This window comes from Drosophila innubila, chromosome X, assembly GCF_004354385.1.
Source record: "Drosophila innubila isolate TH190305 chromosome X, UK_Dinn_1.0, whole genome shotgun sequence".
In the NCBI taxonomy this organism is placed as follows: domain Eukaryota; kingdom Metazoa; phylum Arthropoda; class Insecta; order Diptera; family Drosophilidae; genus Drosophila; species Drosophila innubila.
Genome location: NC_047626.1, coordinates 29,684,356 through 29,701,885, shown reverse-complemented (window position 1 = coordinate 29,701,885; position 17,530 = coordinate 29,684,356). Strand labels below are relative to the sequence as shown.

The 17,530-nt window shown below is 36.2% G+C and overlaps 2 protein-coding genes across 2 annotated transcripts in view; one reads left to right on the top strand and one right to left on the bottom strand.

Moving 5' to 3' along the window:
- Positions 1-17,530, top strand: part of LOC117779675 — a 130,166-nt gene that overhangs the window by 77,861 nt on the left and 34,775 nt on the right. Inside the window, exon 3 of the mRNA XM_034615948.1 lies at positions 3,583-4,640. Coding sequence (XP_034471839.1) covers positions 3,956-4,640 — 685 coding nt within the window. The 5' untranslated portion in view covers positions 3,583-3,955. The remainder of the gene's footprint in view (positions 1-3,582; positions 4,641-17,530) is intronic.
- LOC117779686 lies at positions 340-750 on the bottom strand. The gene has a single exon (XM_034615959.1). The coding sequence runs from the start codon at positions 675-677 to the stop codon at positions 414-416; it is 264 nt and encodes an 87-aa protein (XP_034471850.1). The 5' UTR covers positions 678-750; the 3' UTR covers positions 340-413.

The window sequence follows — 17,530 nt, the reverse complement described above, 5'->3', positions numbered from 1 at the left end:
CAGTCATCATTGAGCGACGAAACTAAATTCTTCAAATAAACTACAGTGAATAAACTACACCACAAAGTACTTGAAAATCGCTTTTGCTAAAATCGAAATGCTGATATTACTATGTATTTTTACGTTACTATTATGCTCTTTCTTTACTGAAGCTTCATTCTCGACCGATCGTTTCTATGATAAAAATAACAAACTTGTGCAAGATGAAAACTTTTAGCTGTAGTGTGTGCGAGCCTTAAGACATGCGATGATTTGTTCGTAAGTGTATTCGGCTTATGTGATTTGTGGAAATCTAGGGTATCTAACGGACCCCCTACAACGTTCGAACATGATTTTTTATGTGTTTATGGACGATTTTAATTCATTTGAAACTTTAATAGTGCATGTTAGGTTTGTCCCGTACGCCATCAATGCTAATTGCGTCCTTCTCTACAAGGATACGTGCAGCAAGGTGGTTCATCATTAGCCTTTTCGCCTGTATTGTTTGAATTAGTAGCATCTTTAGTTCCCTGGGCACCGCTTGAAGAGGCGTTCTCCAGGGATTCTGCTTTTCCGCCCTCACCATCCTTCTCAGGACAATCAGGGGAACATTGACGTGGCGGGGTCTCTGTCACAGCACATGCCATGCTCGGATGGGGTCCAATATAAAAAGGATTGAAAGGCTTATCATCATCCATCTTCCTATGGTCTGAGAACTTTACCAACAATAAAAGCTCAAACAAAAAAAAATTGTACAAAATTTAAAATTTTGACGAAATGAACCGAAATAATATAAAAACCCTACTGAAATTTTAGACTGTTGGAATCGATAGTCAAAACAATGTCGACAGCTGGGCTACTTGGATCATTAAAAATGTCTCACGACATTTTAAATATATCAAGAAATATTTAAATCGAAATTATATTTTGTGATAGATAATGTAATTTTTATGCATTTATGTGCAAATAAGTGTTGGGATATCTTGGGGTCTGACGCAGGGTAAGTCGCAGTCGTGCCCATTCGACTATATAATTCATACTTGATTATTCTCTTTTAATACAATTTATATACAGTGACTCTCCGGCATCTAACAGCTATAACAACTAAACTTAAAAAGATATCCAAATTAATTAACGCAGGTTACTAGCAAAATGTTTAACTTATGAAATACATTTTTATATATATTTTTTTTTGGTATGTTATCAATATTTTAAACCAATTTAAATCTAAAAAAAATAATCAAAAATAGAGTCATAGCTTTTTTTAACCAAAAACTTTGCAAATGGCTGAAGATCCTTTAGTCTGCGAAATAAATCCACTTATAAGTGGTATAAGATATCACATCAAAAAAAAAAAAAACTCTTTCTTGATTACATGAATTCTGTACTCCATGGTAGGATATATAAGATACAGAAATGTTCGACCTTTAATTTGCGGATACACAAGATATCGGTTGCCATATATATTCATTTAAAATATTAACAATATTATTTGGTACAGAAAAAAAATTTAAAACGTATTAAATGTCTTAATAGACTCCGACATATTTGTAACTAATATAAAATTGCAAAATATCCACTAATACTATTTTAAATACGAAGTTATAGTACTAATACAAATATTTACGTGTGTTCTATAAATATGTAAAAGCAACCAATGCTGTCAAATATCAAGAAAATTGCAGAGAGATTTAATAAAATTTATTGAATTAAATTAAAGTATTGTTTAATGTTAAAGTACTGAAAAAAATGTATTTTAAATAATTTTTTTTAATTATATTAAACATTTTTATTATTATTACTTCAAGTTAATATTATAATTTTGCTGATAGTGGAAGCTATTTTATGGCAGCAGATTTTAGTGACTTCCAAAATTTGTTTAAAAAAATGAAAAGTGTTTGCCAAAAACAACAACCCGAAAATATATATTTTTTCCCACGTACTTTTGCCAAGTTAGCCAAAGTGAAACGTTGCAAGTTAAGCATTTTGTAGGCTAGATCTGGCATATATATTTAATGATAGGGTCTGTAAATTTTACAAAATGTTGTTACCCGTAAATCTATCGTACGGTTAAACAAACTTAGCCTATTTTATCCGAAAACGCGAATAGCGTTGATTGCAATGCAATATGAGCCCTACGTTTTGGCACGCATAATAACTATCTTAGTCCCAACCTGTCCTATAAATTGCACATAATATAAATGCACAAAAAGTATCGGATCTAATAAACGTTGCAATACGTATGAATTGTTTTCAGCTATTTAGATTTAATTTAAAGTGGAGCGTAACAAAAAAAAGGAAGAAGAATCAGATGTAGATGACATTATAAATACATCCCAGTTTTTAAATAAATATTATAAAAACAACACTGGAATTATAATTGGTAAATTCTCCAGAAATGTAAGCCGCAGCCAAAATCTTAAAATTGATCAAAAACTCACGTCTTGTAAAATTTTGTTCCAGAAACATTTTCAAGTTACTTGCTTAAATTTTTTACACAATAACTAGTTCTTCATTTTGAGCATACCGACTGCATCTTTGAATAAATTAAGTAGTTCCATATTTTTGCCTGTTTTGCCAAAAGTTGTCTTCTAAAATGGAGTGTTTGTATTATAATGATTTTTTGACGATATCTTTCTTTTAGGAACAAAAACTTAATGAAAATGCAAAGAAAACTTCAATTCTAGTAATAAAGCTTCTAAGGGACTTAAAAAGTCAAAGTATAATTCATACGAAGTAAACAAAAAGCATAAAAAACATGAAGGAACAAAATGTCGCGTGCAAAAGCGATTGGAGTTAAATAAAAAATAAACTACTTGATATTTTTAAATCAAATAAAAGACAATATTAAGATGCATCAATGCACAACATTTTAAAACTAGTCGCACTTAATATTCCCTCAATATTGAACTTTTCTCCGCAAGAACGACTTCTGTTTTGAGTCGCATGCGAATGCCTTGGTTTTTTGTTATTTTCTTGAAAACGGACCATTGATCAAAATCAAAAATAACACCAGTTGTAGTGCTAATCAATAGATGTACATTTCGCCTTTTATCAACATTCAAAAATGTTTTGACATATTTTTTTTTCTCGATGAGAGAATTGCCCAATTGTTTTTTTTTTGGGACTTTTTATAATTGGTAAATTTTCAAAATGACACTGTTCTCCCACCACTAGCTAGTATGGGGCTAAGTGTAGTGTTCCGCCCAAAATGCTAAAAACAGAAATGCAATTTCAGGTAGGGCTGAGTATTAAACTTGTAAACGGATATTTGCAATACTTTTAAGTGCTTCTTGAAAAAATATGTAAATAAATTGGAAAATGGTGTTAATTCATTTATTGGGTTATATGTCTTTGAAATATTAGTCAGTTGTCGTATGCGGTGCATGGAATTCGGTTCATGGCTTCCGTAAAACTAAGTTTTAAGCATTAATATACATATTTAAATGCACACACTCTCACACGCACACATACAACTGTACCGCTTCTGGCTGTTCATTTTAAGCTTATTAAAAATAACCGAATATTAATTAAAACTAACAAACACGCTTCTGATATTTTGTCTTGTTCTCTCTCCCAATCTTTCTCTCTCTCTCCGCGCAGATGTTGAGAATTTGAAATTGGAGTTCAGGTTAAAATTAAAGTTGAATCGACTACCGACTGCCAGGCGCAGAGCTCTTGAATCAAATATCACAATAAAAGCAAACGAACAATACTAACGCCTAATCTTAGCCAGAGCCTAACCTCAGACGATCGCGCTTTAGTCAACATGTAAGAGAGACAGCAATGATTACAATGCACCTAAAACTACTAACCCGAACAGACAGGCGCCTAAAATACAACTAGACCAGACGTTCAACCGCCCAACCGTTCAACCGCCCAACCGTTCAAACGCTTAACCGCTTAACCGCTCCAGCAGCGGAAGCGACACCTCCCCCGCCAATTCCAAGTGCGAAGTGCGAAGTGAAGAGTGGCAATGGCCGGGCCACAGGTACAGCACACGCAGCGACCTAATAGCGCTTACTACACGGGACTGAATGGCAGCGGCGGCTCAAGTGGTGCAGCTGGAGGTGGAGGTGGAGGCGTTGGTGGGGGCATGGCCAGCAGCGCTTCACATACGGGCCTGGGACTGCATGCTCTGCGCCAGGTGTCCAATGAGACGGAGCTGATCTATCGCGGCAGCCACAACAATGGCACCGTCAATGAACTACCCGGAGTCGGTCAAGGACGTCAAATGCCAGCGACAACCAGCAATCGTATCATTCAACAGCAGCCGGCGCACAGTTCGCGGGACAACATTGTGAGCAGCATAGCGGGTACGGGAAGCTGTGCCACGGATACGCTCATTGGCACCATTGCCACCAGCGCTGGAGCCGGGAACAGCAGTGCATTGACAGCGCTGAACAGTAGTGGTATTGCCGGCAGTTCCACCGGCGTCGCTCTGAAAAAATCGAACACGCAGCGGAGCATTGAGATCATTGTGGATGCGTCACAGTGCGGCAAGGACGTCGTGGACATTGATGATGTAGAACAGGGCGAAGGTGGCGGTCAGGAATCATCATCATCGATCCGCAAATCATCGCGACATCGCCACAGGCCACTGCATCGAAGGCTCATCAGCTATCTGCGTAGTCTGTTCCAGGGTAGCGCAGCACAGAATGGTAAGCAATGTTGCCGGTTGACGTATCCCTTTAAGTATACCCCCCACACCCCTACACCCTCTAGCTTGGTGTAGTTATCTTTTGAATATTAAGTGGATATTTCTATTTCTCATCTCTCTTTTTCTTTCTCTTATGTTCGTTGTGTAGCTTTCTCTGCACTTCTTATAGTCTGGGGCTGTATCTCCAAGCGTAAGCGGGTTTCCCCCAATCTCCTCTACTAACCGCAACGCTACGTCCACTGCTCGATTGCCACTTTCGCATTGAATTAGTCTTAATAATGTTACTAACGTGGCTTTCAGGTTACCGCCCTTCTGTTATTGCTCTTATTTCCCGTACTCATGATTCTGCATGATCTGCACGATGAATCAGTTTGGGTGTTCACTTCACAGTGGCAGCATGGCAGCGGGCACATGTACATTACTGAAATCGTGAGCATTAAATTCACATTTAAGCCCTGCCCAGGAATTTGTATTTCAGTTTTATAATTTGGTTAAAAAATGTTTAAGCTTCCTGGTAGTCTAGATGCTAGAGTTGACGATCTACGTACAAAAGTTGCCAGTACAAATCAGGAATCTCTTTCAATGTTTTTTATTTATTTCTATTAGATGCGCCCATTATTAACAATTTATATATTTATAAAATATGAAAACACCGTTAATTTTTTGTTTTTTCGACTTGCAAAATAATTTGTGGGTTGCATTGTAAAATTTTCCTACAACCAACCAAACAAATGCTTTTGTGTCGTGACGTTACTAAACAAGTGTTGTCAAAACTTTCACACTAAAATATGCCAAAAATACTAACTTTCGATTGAAATTATCGACTTTTAATTGTGTTTTTTATCATCTTTACATAGGCATATGTGCCTGACTTTTCGTAGTCAAGGGTCTGGGTCTAGCACACTGGCAGGAAATTGTTCAGTACAAGTTGTTGTTGTGACGTCTGGCACATGTGGTCACTGCCATGCTGCCACTGTCAAGTGAAAACACTAAGTATGTATTGATTGATTTCGTCACATAAATTTAAAGCCAGAAGTAGAGATAAACAGGGAGTGAAGCTTACGTATATACGTATCTACTTACGTGCACATCTACGGGCTTCGCGGCTCAATGCCGCTAACGGCCTGGGCCTCAGCATACAGGTGACTAGCAGGAAAAGTCACGATTTTACATGTGTATTCTTTTAAATCAGTAACTTAAATATGTTTCTAAAAGAAAATTTCACAAAATGTGAGCTTTGATAAATTTTAAGTTTTTGACAGAGATTTAACAACTTTAAAACATTTGCTCTACCGTACCGCAAGCGAAACTGCGGGCTTGTTTGGAATATGAAGAGTTATATTTTGGCTTACAATAATTTCAGACCTAGTTTTTAAATTCAGTTACGTTATCGCGCTGGACCGGGCCACATAAACATTATGGGAACTGGCTCAGCCTTTTATATACTATACACTCTTACACAGCCTTTTTGTCCATTTTTAATTGGCTCAGATTATAAAAATTGACTTGGAAATTGAATACGAAAAAATCAAGTACTTTCGTACTTAAATCATTAATTTCCGGTGTCCAAAGTCAGCAAAGCCTGAAAATTTTCTTTTCAAGAAGGAAATTCTAAATATAAGCACTTCTTGAATATTTTGATATGACGAGCGTTTGGATAAATCCAGCATGTTTCAGGATTGTGTTAAACATATTATGGTCTCGATATAATCCCAAAATACTTAGTTCAATACTGTTTTTTAAATTGTATATTATTATTATTATATAAGTGATAACCAACTCATAAAAACAATTTAGAAGCAAAAAGTAGCAAAATTTATCGCCAAAAGTCGCGTGCGATATTCCCTTGTGATGCAAACGAACTGCCATATATTTTTCCGCTCAAACCGACAAGACCGTCTTCAGATGGTCTTCAGTATTTTGCACCTGACGGTCGTTCCAATTAACGGAAAATTATGAAATTTAAAACTTAAGCTTTCTTAGCTTATATCTATTTAAAAAAAAAAAAAAATATCAACTTGATTGAATGTCTATTTCGGTTTTGCCTGTTAGAGAGTTAACAGATGTGGATTGCTGCAGCTAATTTTTGTTAATTTACACAGAAGACGATCCTTATTTTTAGATTAGTCTAAATTTTTTGCGGTCTACGACGGACTCACCAAGTTTTCCTCCACCAAAGTTAAAACTTACTCATAAAGAGAATGTTACAAAGGTTTCTAATTTAAAACACAAATTAATAATATAACACATATGCACAGGTCACAAAACAATTTTTTTTTCTTTAATTACAAACCGTTAACTTTAATAAAAACAAAAAACAAGTTGGTAACAAGCCACTTTAACAATTTTGTACGACAATGTGTGCAGCTATAAAAAAGGCGGGAAATAATTTTTGTCACAGCTGTGTTTACATATGTTGACTTTGATCAAAAATATCGATTAAATATTAAAGGATAACATTTTTATGCTAATTGAACATTTTGCTATCGGCGGGAAATCAAATTTAGGTAGATTTCAATGATCAACAATTTAATTTCGTTACGCTACATTGGCCAAATCGTCCACTGTGCGGTCCTGTCTACAAACAGACAAATAGGTGAACATTGCTTAAATTATCTCATTCAAAATAGGGTTTCTGCCAATCGTGTACTTTGAAGTCTATATTTTTTTGTGTCGCTTACTTTGATTTTCTTTTGTGAGGGCCCCACGTTTTTTTGAGACTTCATTGAGCTTGAGAAACAAGTCTACTAATGTCTATTCCAACTCCTTTGTTATTACTTTATCCTTGGCAACTCAAGCAGCTGGCAAAATGGTAAGCTTAACTAAAAAGTTGCACGGTTCGTCCTCGAATTGATTGAAGGCTTGCTTGAGGCAGCTTAAATCAAAAAAATAAATTGATAAATAAACTAGTCGGAAAGGCTATGGTCGAGATCCCGACCATAGAATACCCGTTACCTATTTCAATATATATAAAAGTACTTTAAAGAAATTACTACCTAATAAAAACTACTTCATACTTTTAGGTTATTGTATTGAAATAATAACTTTACTAATAACTTGTGTTAGCTATTACTCCCGTTCTACTTGTCCAAGCTTGCTGCGGTTAAGTAAGATTAGAGATAATATTAATAGACAAACATAATGACCATAAAAACTGAAATATCTTAAAAACTGTGGGTGTGGTATTTTTTCGCGATTTGCGGGCGCGGGTCAAAAAATTAAAACAAACTTGACCTGCTCCAACGCCATTGGGATCTGTGTGCCAAATTTGGTATCTCTATCTCTTGTTGTCTCTGAGATCTAGGCGCTCACACAGACGGTCAGACGGAACGACAAACATGACTATATCGACTCAAATAATATACTTTATATTAAAATATATATAAGAAAAAGTATATATATAATTTATAGGGTCGGAGATGCCTCCTTCTCCCTGTTATATACTTTTCCGGAACACAATATACCCTTTTACTTATTTTTTAAGCAACGGGTAACGGGTAACAAGCACAGTATAATATACGTATTTGCTTTCTACTTCAGACTGAAGGCTAAGGACATGAGTGGGAAGTGCGTGGAGTTGGGACATTAAGGTGACTCATGAAGCAACCCGGAGCACCTTGACAATGACAGTTTGAAAGCAGACCTCGAAAGCAAATCGAAACACTAGAATGGAATTCAGCGGGTCTGACAGTCAAAACTTTAAACGACCTTCCCCTCTGACAATCATTCTGAGAATATCCACAGCTTCATTCCAGACTGCAGACTGTAGACAATTTTCAATTCACTTTAGCATTGTGATCGGCTTTTGGCTGCGTCCACACAAATGAGAGCCGAATTTGCAGCTTCGTTCGGTTAGGATAGCAATGAGCAGAGCAAAAGTTTTATTGAAAAAGTTTGATGACTGACAAGTTGGCATTTCAGCTAGAATGCCACTCGTCATTCTACCAATTTTTACTTACAATGCAATATGACAATACACTTTTAATATTTTATTCATTAAAATTCCATTTGCAAAGATCACAACATTTTCCATATCTACAGAGATTATATCTAGAGAGGATACTTATATCCTTGTTTCACTATGCCGTTTTTGTTGACATAAACTGTAATTCTAAAGCTAGAGACTTGGAATTTTGTTTGTATGTCACTTAGACTCAAGTATAATTTCAATTTTTTTGATTAGACCATGCACTCACAATTGGTCGAAAATCAAGTTTTAGCATGAACATATTTTTTATTTTTTGAGATATTTGAACCAATCCAACAGCGTATACATCTGGGTTGTTTTTATATATCTCCACCAAAGTTGAGTTGAATTCGCTTACTATATCATATGTAGTAGCTGTCATTGTAACAATTAGATGCCGAGCATCTAAGTGCCTGGGCTCTGGGTATCCTACAGTCGAGTATGCTCGACTGTATCACCGCGAGCCAAGCGAGCAGGGCGCATATCCCCCTAGAATAGTATTACTTACTTTGAATCGCACATTTCTTGGCTTTTCTGCCACACTTGTTTTGGCTTTGACAATTTGTTACCTGGCTTCTTTTTCAATCCTTGTGTCATGCTCCTTCTGTGAACACAAAGTTTGCCGATGGCTGAATTTTATTGTTTCTTTCTTCCCATCAACCCCATCTCAATTTTCATCTCCGACTTTGTCTCTGCTCCATTTGCTCTTTTGGTTGCTACGTGCCTTTTTTTGCCTTCCCATCTGCTTTTCTGCCCTTTTTGTCCTGCTGGTAGTTTATCTTGACTTTTTGTTTACCCTTGTCTGATTATTCTGCTCTTTACTGCATTTAATAATTTCTTCATTACAACCACATACACACTCACACCCAAACTCTCATCCCACACTCACTATAATTGAATTCTGCGTCTGCATTTTGTGGTCGCTTCAATTTGTACACTTGATGGCCAACAGTGAAGGTCCTTTGGTCCCTGCTCTGGCCCAGGCTTTAATGATCATTTCATTATTCGGTGGTTGTTGCTTGATAGTATACATTATTTTTAATCGCAACTGCCACATTTTAAGTGTTTGTGCAGCTCACGATGAGCTTGAGGCTGAGCTGTGATTTCACCTTTTTGAGTACAGCGTCGCGACGGCAGCAACACCTGCATCTGGCTCCATTGAGATCTCAGCGAGAACTGTAGTCTGTAGTCGGACAATCTTGACGTCGCTTCAATTGTCTCAGTCGCTTTCTAGGTGCGCTTTCACTGCCTTTCACGGGCATACAGTCGAAAGCGCAAAGATGCCAGGACACTTTGTCCTTTGTCTGTCATGTTTGTTTATCCATTTCTCTTATTATATTCCTCTTCTTTTTTCTTTGCTTACGTGTGTATTTAAGTGTCAGGGCTGCCACATTTTAATTTTTTTAAGCGCATTTTGCCCAGCTTGCAAATGAGTTAAGTGCATTTCGGTTTTCATAGCATTTTTTCACTTTTCCATCATTTTATTGTACTCTTACTACTTTGTCAAACATTTTGTAAAGTATTTAAGAATATAATTCAGACGACGTGCTGTGTCGATATACCCGTATCCGTCAAACTATTTTATGAAAAACTGTTTTGCTTCATTACCTCACAATCTATGTATTTGGTCATGTATTACTCAACCTAACCAAATTTGCTTTAAATCGGTTCACTTTATAGCATATGTAAATGCCGTAGAAACGATCGGTCTGAAGTTAATATGATATCTTTTGTTGATTCTTAAGTTTTTCCATCGTAACTAGCCGATTATACATAACATACAGAAAAGCTGAACAAATTTGGATAAAATTAAATGCTATCTTGATACCCCATGTTACATTTTACTAGTCTATCATTCTTACTTTATAGGGACATTTATTGCACAAAACTAGTTGTATCTGACTTGAATTTTTTTTTTTTTTTTTTTTTTTACAATCTTTTCAGTTTGAGCCCCTCAGTTTTCCTGTTCTTGGGTCGCAATTTTTAAATTTCAGAAACGGATTTCAAAATGGCTATCAATAACGAAAACAATAAAAAATAATTATCTAAATCTGCCCAAGTTTTCGGCAGCACTTTTTCTTTTGACGTTCCATAAATATCATAGGAATAATCAGTCGTAAATTGGGGTATAAAAGGGTATCAAATCATTGGTGTGGCGAAATTCAGCTTTGTTTCTTCTTTTTTTTATGACCGTTTCTTAAAAAATAAAAAAAAGGGTATATTGTAGTCGTTGATATGTATGTAACAGATAGAAGGAAATATCTCCGACCCTTTATATTATAGAAAGGTCCATAGTCCTTCCGTCCGTTTGTCTTGGCACATAGATATTTATAAGCCCCAAGAAGATCGAGTTTGTTTTAAATTTTTGCCACTCCGCTCCCGAAAATCACGAAAACAATCTTACCCATCGGTTTTAAAATTCAACTATATTTTTGGTATTTAACATTATCTATTATCGTACTAAATCGCATCAAAATCCGTTAAACAGAACAGCAGTAATGCCTGTTTTAATTTTTAAAGCAACACAAGTGTCTAAAATTATGTGAAGGGTGTACCTGAAGTCGGGGTCTCGACTATAGCCTTTCCGACTAGTTTTTGTATTTTTTTTTGCGTATGTTTGTGTATAGAAAAGTTTTTGCATTCAGTTTTGGTGTCGCCCCAGCTATGCATCTCTGTATAAGTGTCTGTGGGTGTTTATCTGAGTAAGTGCAGCAGCTGAAACAAGTGCAGAATTTTGTTACTCTCTCTCTCTGTCTCGCTTTCTCATTGAGCCATGGCTGAAATTAGTTGGTAATTGTCTGGTCAACTAAAGAGGCAATGGTAGCCACGTTCAGGAACGGTCTCCACCGCAAAATGGGCAATAAAACACAGCATCTGGCAACAAGAACAACAACAACAAAAATAACGGCAGACCCCCAAAAAAAATAAGCATTGTTTCATTATTGCAAGTAGCAAACGGCAACATTGTGACGACGATATGAAACGCGCCACAAACTTTGTCCTCAGCTTTCGTTCAACCATGTTCCACATACGCCGCACAGTGGGACCATGTTTAATTTTTTTTGGAAGAATAATATCTTTTGTACCAATAACGATATTTTTAAAATTTTAAAAACATAGAAAACTTCTAAAGCTTTGAAATGACTGTAACACAAACGTGAATGACGGTTTACTTTGCAATCACAATTAGATTTGGTCACAGAATTTATAAAAAGGTACATGTGCCATCTGCAAGGCTGCCAGTGTTAAGTGAATACACCAATTTCATTTCAATCAATTCTTCTCCCATGTTTTTCGGCCTGCGGCCCCATTGTAATCCCGCTGTTTTACTGTGAAATATACACGCCCGTAAATTACGTGAATTTCAACGAGATAAGTGTAGTCATTGTCTTAGTGCCTGGTGGTTTAACGTCTCATTGCCCGCGGGCCTGGAAAAACTATTGCGAATTGTTTGGTGAGCACATTTGTTGCAGTTGCAGCTGCAGCTGCCTCCTTGCTTGCTTCATTATAAAATCTATTATTGTTAAATACCATTCTGTACATTGTTGCAGTTGCATTTATTTCATTGAGAATTTACTGCTTGTCCTCAGAGATTTATAAGTTATACATTCTTTAAGCTTTATACAAGGAAACTTATGCCCTCTTAGCTACGTACTTAATTATTTCCTTATCCATCAGCTTAAGACATAAAATAGCTCAGGCAGCGCCGTTGCGACGAAAAGTTGCTCCCGGGGCAAAGATTTTGTCGGCGCCCCCTCCACCCCCTACAATTTATTTTAAGTAACACATTTTTAAGCAAATAAACAAAACAAAGATAGTTCCTTTAAAAACATATTAAATTGACAACTCCAGTGTCAAAAATGTTTACTAAAATTAATAAAATTTAACTACAATCAAAACTTATAACATGATAATTAGCTCGTTGCATAAAAATGGGTACCTTTAAACTTTTTATCTTAAGTACTCAGGTAACATTTTACAGGTGAAATGAGGCTTTTTAGATTACATTTAGGCGATTTCTGACAAAACGGCTCTAAAGATTTTTATTAGTATGTTGTAGAACGTAAAATTTTGCGTATATGAAACATAAATTTTGGTTGAGGGGCTTGGAAGATATTACCTGTTAACTGAATATATACATTTTAAAAAGAATTAAGAGAGGACAGCAGCATCAAGGCAGGCATAGCAGCCAGAGCTTGAGAGTGTATATCTGACAGCTTTGCGTTGCACAAATAACCAGTGCTGCCAGGCAGTTTTGTTTTGTTTTGCGTTGCTGAAATATCCAGTGTTGCCAGACCGTTTAGTTTTGTTTTTAGACGATTTTTATTTTAAAATATGAAAGAAATTCAGTTCATAAATTTATATACTTTTCTATCTGCCTGCATTCATGATAAAGTTACAATGTCAAAAGCAAAAGCAATTGCAAAAATTTCTGATATCCCACAAAAAAAACCTCAACATAAGGTAAAAGTCTAGTGACGAAAGAATTTTTTTGGTATATAAAAAAACTCCTCATTCCTAAGCTTAAAAATCCTGCGAATTAATTGATATAGTAACGTACACTTGCAGAATCAAAATGGAATTCCGATTCGGATTGTGAGCATCAAAATATATAAGGATCTCCGCTACCACAATAATTTTGTTGTTGCCGTTTTTATCGCATTTAAGAAAACTTCTGCCGGAGGACCCTTGACTGCGGGGCCCTTGACCACATGGCCGCCCTCCCCTTCCTGCACCCCTGCCATTCAAAATGAGAGTCGCTCTGCTACCGTCAAACAGAAAAGTAGCGGCGTAGGAAAGGGGAAGCACATCTACGACCAACACAGGCTGAGCAGACATATATTTTAATAACTACAGAAATTGCACACTAACCCTTTGTTACGCTGCCACCTGCGGATTCCCCTTCCGGCGAGTCAAATAAAAAAGGGTTGTGTGCTTCCTGCTTATTTCATTTGATTTACTTTTCCTCTTTCTTCTGGGTTGCAAGTAGTGGCCTCCTTGGCCTTTTTATCCTACTAACACTTTCACTTGTGCCCTGCTGAGGCACTGTATTCCTTTCCCAGATGATAAGAAAACACTTTAAAAATGCTTCTTTGATAAAACTCTATTTTTAATTTTTAAAAGAGTTTTCCATTTTTTAGACTGTCGCAGTTGATTTAAGAAATCTGTACACTTTCTTAAAGCTAAATTATATTCTAAGTACTTATTCATACAAAGTTTTAAACTTGAATAAATTGTTTATTGGAAAGATAATTTTATGCCACTAACCCAAAAAGCCCTGAGCAAATTTTTTTCGAGTTTCTTATGAAACTTTCAGGACTGATAAATTTGAGGTCACTGAATTCGAAAAAAACATTATTTTTGTTCGTCCTTGTCAGGATAATAGACAGGACCATTTTTTCCGCTGTTACCATATGGTTCCGCTAGTACCAACAGGGCACAGGTTTGCTTAATACTACAAAATACAAATATTTAAGAAAAAGTCTAATGAACAAAGCTTTATCCAAAAGGGGGGCTCTCCCTTGGTATATCTGACCAAATTTGGTTCAAATCGGCGTATTATGTCGTATATATAACATAGCTGTCATAGGAATAATCGGGGTCAAATTTACCTTTTGTATGGAAAACTTTGTTTTCTGAGATATCTTAACCAAACTCATAGAATATGGATTTAAATTGGTTTTATACATCCTGACCAAATTTGGTGCCAATCGATTCACTATAACATATAGCTCCCATAGGAACAATCATATTTTGTGAACAAAACAATACCCAAATGCGAACAAAATGTATGGAAAAAAAACCTGTCCCTATCGGTACTAGCGTTACCATATGGTAACAAGAAAAAAAAAAGCGTAAATTTACCAAGAAAAAATGTTTCTTATTCCGAATTTTTTTCATAATTAAACAGAACACTCTCTTACCTTTCTTATGATGTATGCATTGCATATAGTTCACTACTAAAATTAGTTAAACGATTTAAATTTACTTGCGACGAATTGCCAAATGCGGTTTTTTTGCACTGCAGAATATAGTGAACAACTTAATGCGCATTTTTCGATTAGCTAGCTTCAAGAGATTGTTTCAATCAACTTTTTATCAGTTGAAGACAACAATGCTCTCTTAGAATATTATATTAACGTTAGTCTAATGTTAATATATTTTCTAAAAATTAAGTTTTAGTAAATGTATATTGCGTCTTACCATATGGTAACGCTGGGGCTATTCTGGTAATGTTTAAATATGATTTCCGGCATGTGTTCCAATTTTCAAGCACTTTTTCGAGCATTTGGGGCCGTATGTCGGCAATAGCGCGACCAATGTTGGCTTCCAAGTCCCCTAACGTTTGTGGTTTCCAATGGTGTCAAATCACACGATCTTGGTGGCCAATTGAGAAGTCCATTCCGCGAAATTATGCGCTCATCGAATGTTTCCTTCAATAAATCGATTGTGACGTGCGTTGTGTGGCATGTAGCGCCGTTTTTTTGGAACCATATCTCATCGAATCGATTCTTTCGGGTCCTCTTCAACACTTTGCTCTACAGCGGCAATTGTTTCTTTGGTGCGCACTGTTCGACGTCTCTGCGGATGCGTATTGTCACATAGAGTAGTTAACCGAATTAATTGCACTGATGGACGATTATGTCGACTATAAAAAAATCGGAGCTTGCGGTAAACTTCGCGAGCTAAACCAATATTTTCGAAATAAATTTGCACAATTTGCAAGCGTTGTTCTTTTGGCAACCTGTTCATGATAAAATGGAAAACCAAACTGAATATAAATGACATTAGAGTTGCCAGATTTAAAAAAAAAATGCAGCTTTATCTCTACTCGAATTACAATTTAAAAATATTAACCTTATATGAAACACACAGTTTTTATAACACCAGGCAACTAAATTTAACTTTTTTGATACCAGACCAAGTTGACGATAATCTTTAAAAAAATTTCTGTGCTAGAGTTTTAGTTTTTAAAACAAACAAAATGCGTACAATTGCACTTATCGATAATTGTAATTGAACGAAAGTAAATATTATTGCACTTACAGTGCAATTTCAGGCATACCTAACAAAAACACTACCCGCTATCTTTACATACACACCACACCAAACACACACACTTATAGGTACTCTGATACCGATGCTTATCAGGTTGGCAGCAGTAGCATGCAAAAATATTTGCACTGTGCTGACGGCGGCTTCTGTTGAAGTATTGCTGCATTGGTGCTGCAGCGGAAACGGAAACATGACACCTGCGCTAGCAGACTCTCACCCGCACTCCCCACACAGCGCACACTGGGTCATGAGGGCGTAAAGACGTGGCGAAAATCATTTTTTGATGGAAAGAAAAATTACAGAATTAGTTTCGGAAAATGTGTGAATATTTACTTAATATAATTAAAACTTATTCTTACTTCATTTTTCCAAAAATTTACTTTAGCTGTTAAAGCTGTAAAAAAATTAAAAGCACATGTAAACAAGCTGAAGCTCATCCTGCTCATATTTATACCCGTTACTTAAAAAATAAGTAAAAGGGTATATTGTGTTTGTTGGAATGTATGTTACAGGGAGATGGAGGCATCTGCGACCCTATAAAATGTATATTTTCTTGATCAACAGCCGAGTCGATATAGCCATGTGTGTCTGTCCGTTCGTCCGTATCAACAAATGGATCTCAGAATCTAAAAGAGGTAGAGTTACCAAATTTGGCAAACTGATTTCTATAGACCCCACACAGATCAGATCACGCAGTTTGTTTAAAATTTATGCCACGCCCCTTGCCGCCCCCACAAATCGCAAAAAAAAAAAACAAAGCCCGCAGTTTTTTAGATAGTACAGTTTTTATGGTAACTAACGTTATCTATTAATATTATCGCTTATCTCACTTAACTAACTTATTTCAATTTTCAATACAATCACCTAAAAGTACGCAGTAGTTTTTATTAGGTAGTACTTTATTTAAGTACTTTTATATATATTAAAATAAGTAACGGGTATCCTATGGTCGTGATCTCGACTATAGCCTTTCCAACTTGCTAAATGTGTTAACTATAATTTTTTAATTATATTTTCTTTTTTTTTTGTTTGCTAAAAAATATGATTTTTGGAAATATGAAATAAACTGAAAATGGTCAGTGTGCAGCGCTGCACCAACAAACAAACAGACAAACAAACCGAGTCGAGATAAACAGGAACTTATTATGCGAGCTCATGCAATGCTGCAAGTTGCAAGTGATGCAGGTGGTACAGCTGCAACTGTATGTCAATAGGTGTGTATGTTTTGTGGGGGGAAAATATGCATTCTGCTCTATGTGTAGGTGTGTGTGTGTGTGTGTGTATATGTGCCTGTGTGTATTTGTGCTTTATCTGAAATTACAATGACAACAGAGATAACCTCCTCTCACGCCTTATTTATTGTTATTGTTGCCAATTGCCATCGACGCCACTGTGCACTAACCACGCCCCATCGCTTAAGCCTCAAACACTCCCCACAGCCGCAATCGCAAATGAGTTGCATGCTTGTATTGGCATTGCTATTCAAGTTGTTCACACCTTGACCTCAACGGAATAGTCACAACCCAAAAACATGGCCTTCTGCCAATTTCACAATTCCCAACCCAATCCCAACTCTAATCTTTGTTATACTTGCAAATAAGTCAAAAAATTTTTTGAAATACTGAATATATTTTTCGACTGCTTATTGTTTACCAACTGATGATATTAAAACACATACGCATACAAATGTCGCAAATGTCATTTGGGGATGCCACAAATCTGAATGCAAAGCTATTCTAACTTAGAGGCAAACAAACAGCACATGAATATATATTCGAATTAAAGCATCAACAATAAAGCGTCAACAAATTCCACAATGTCAAATGTCACATGCCTTTTGGTAACTGGCAACTGAATTAGGCAGCTCA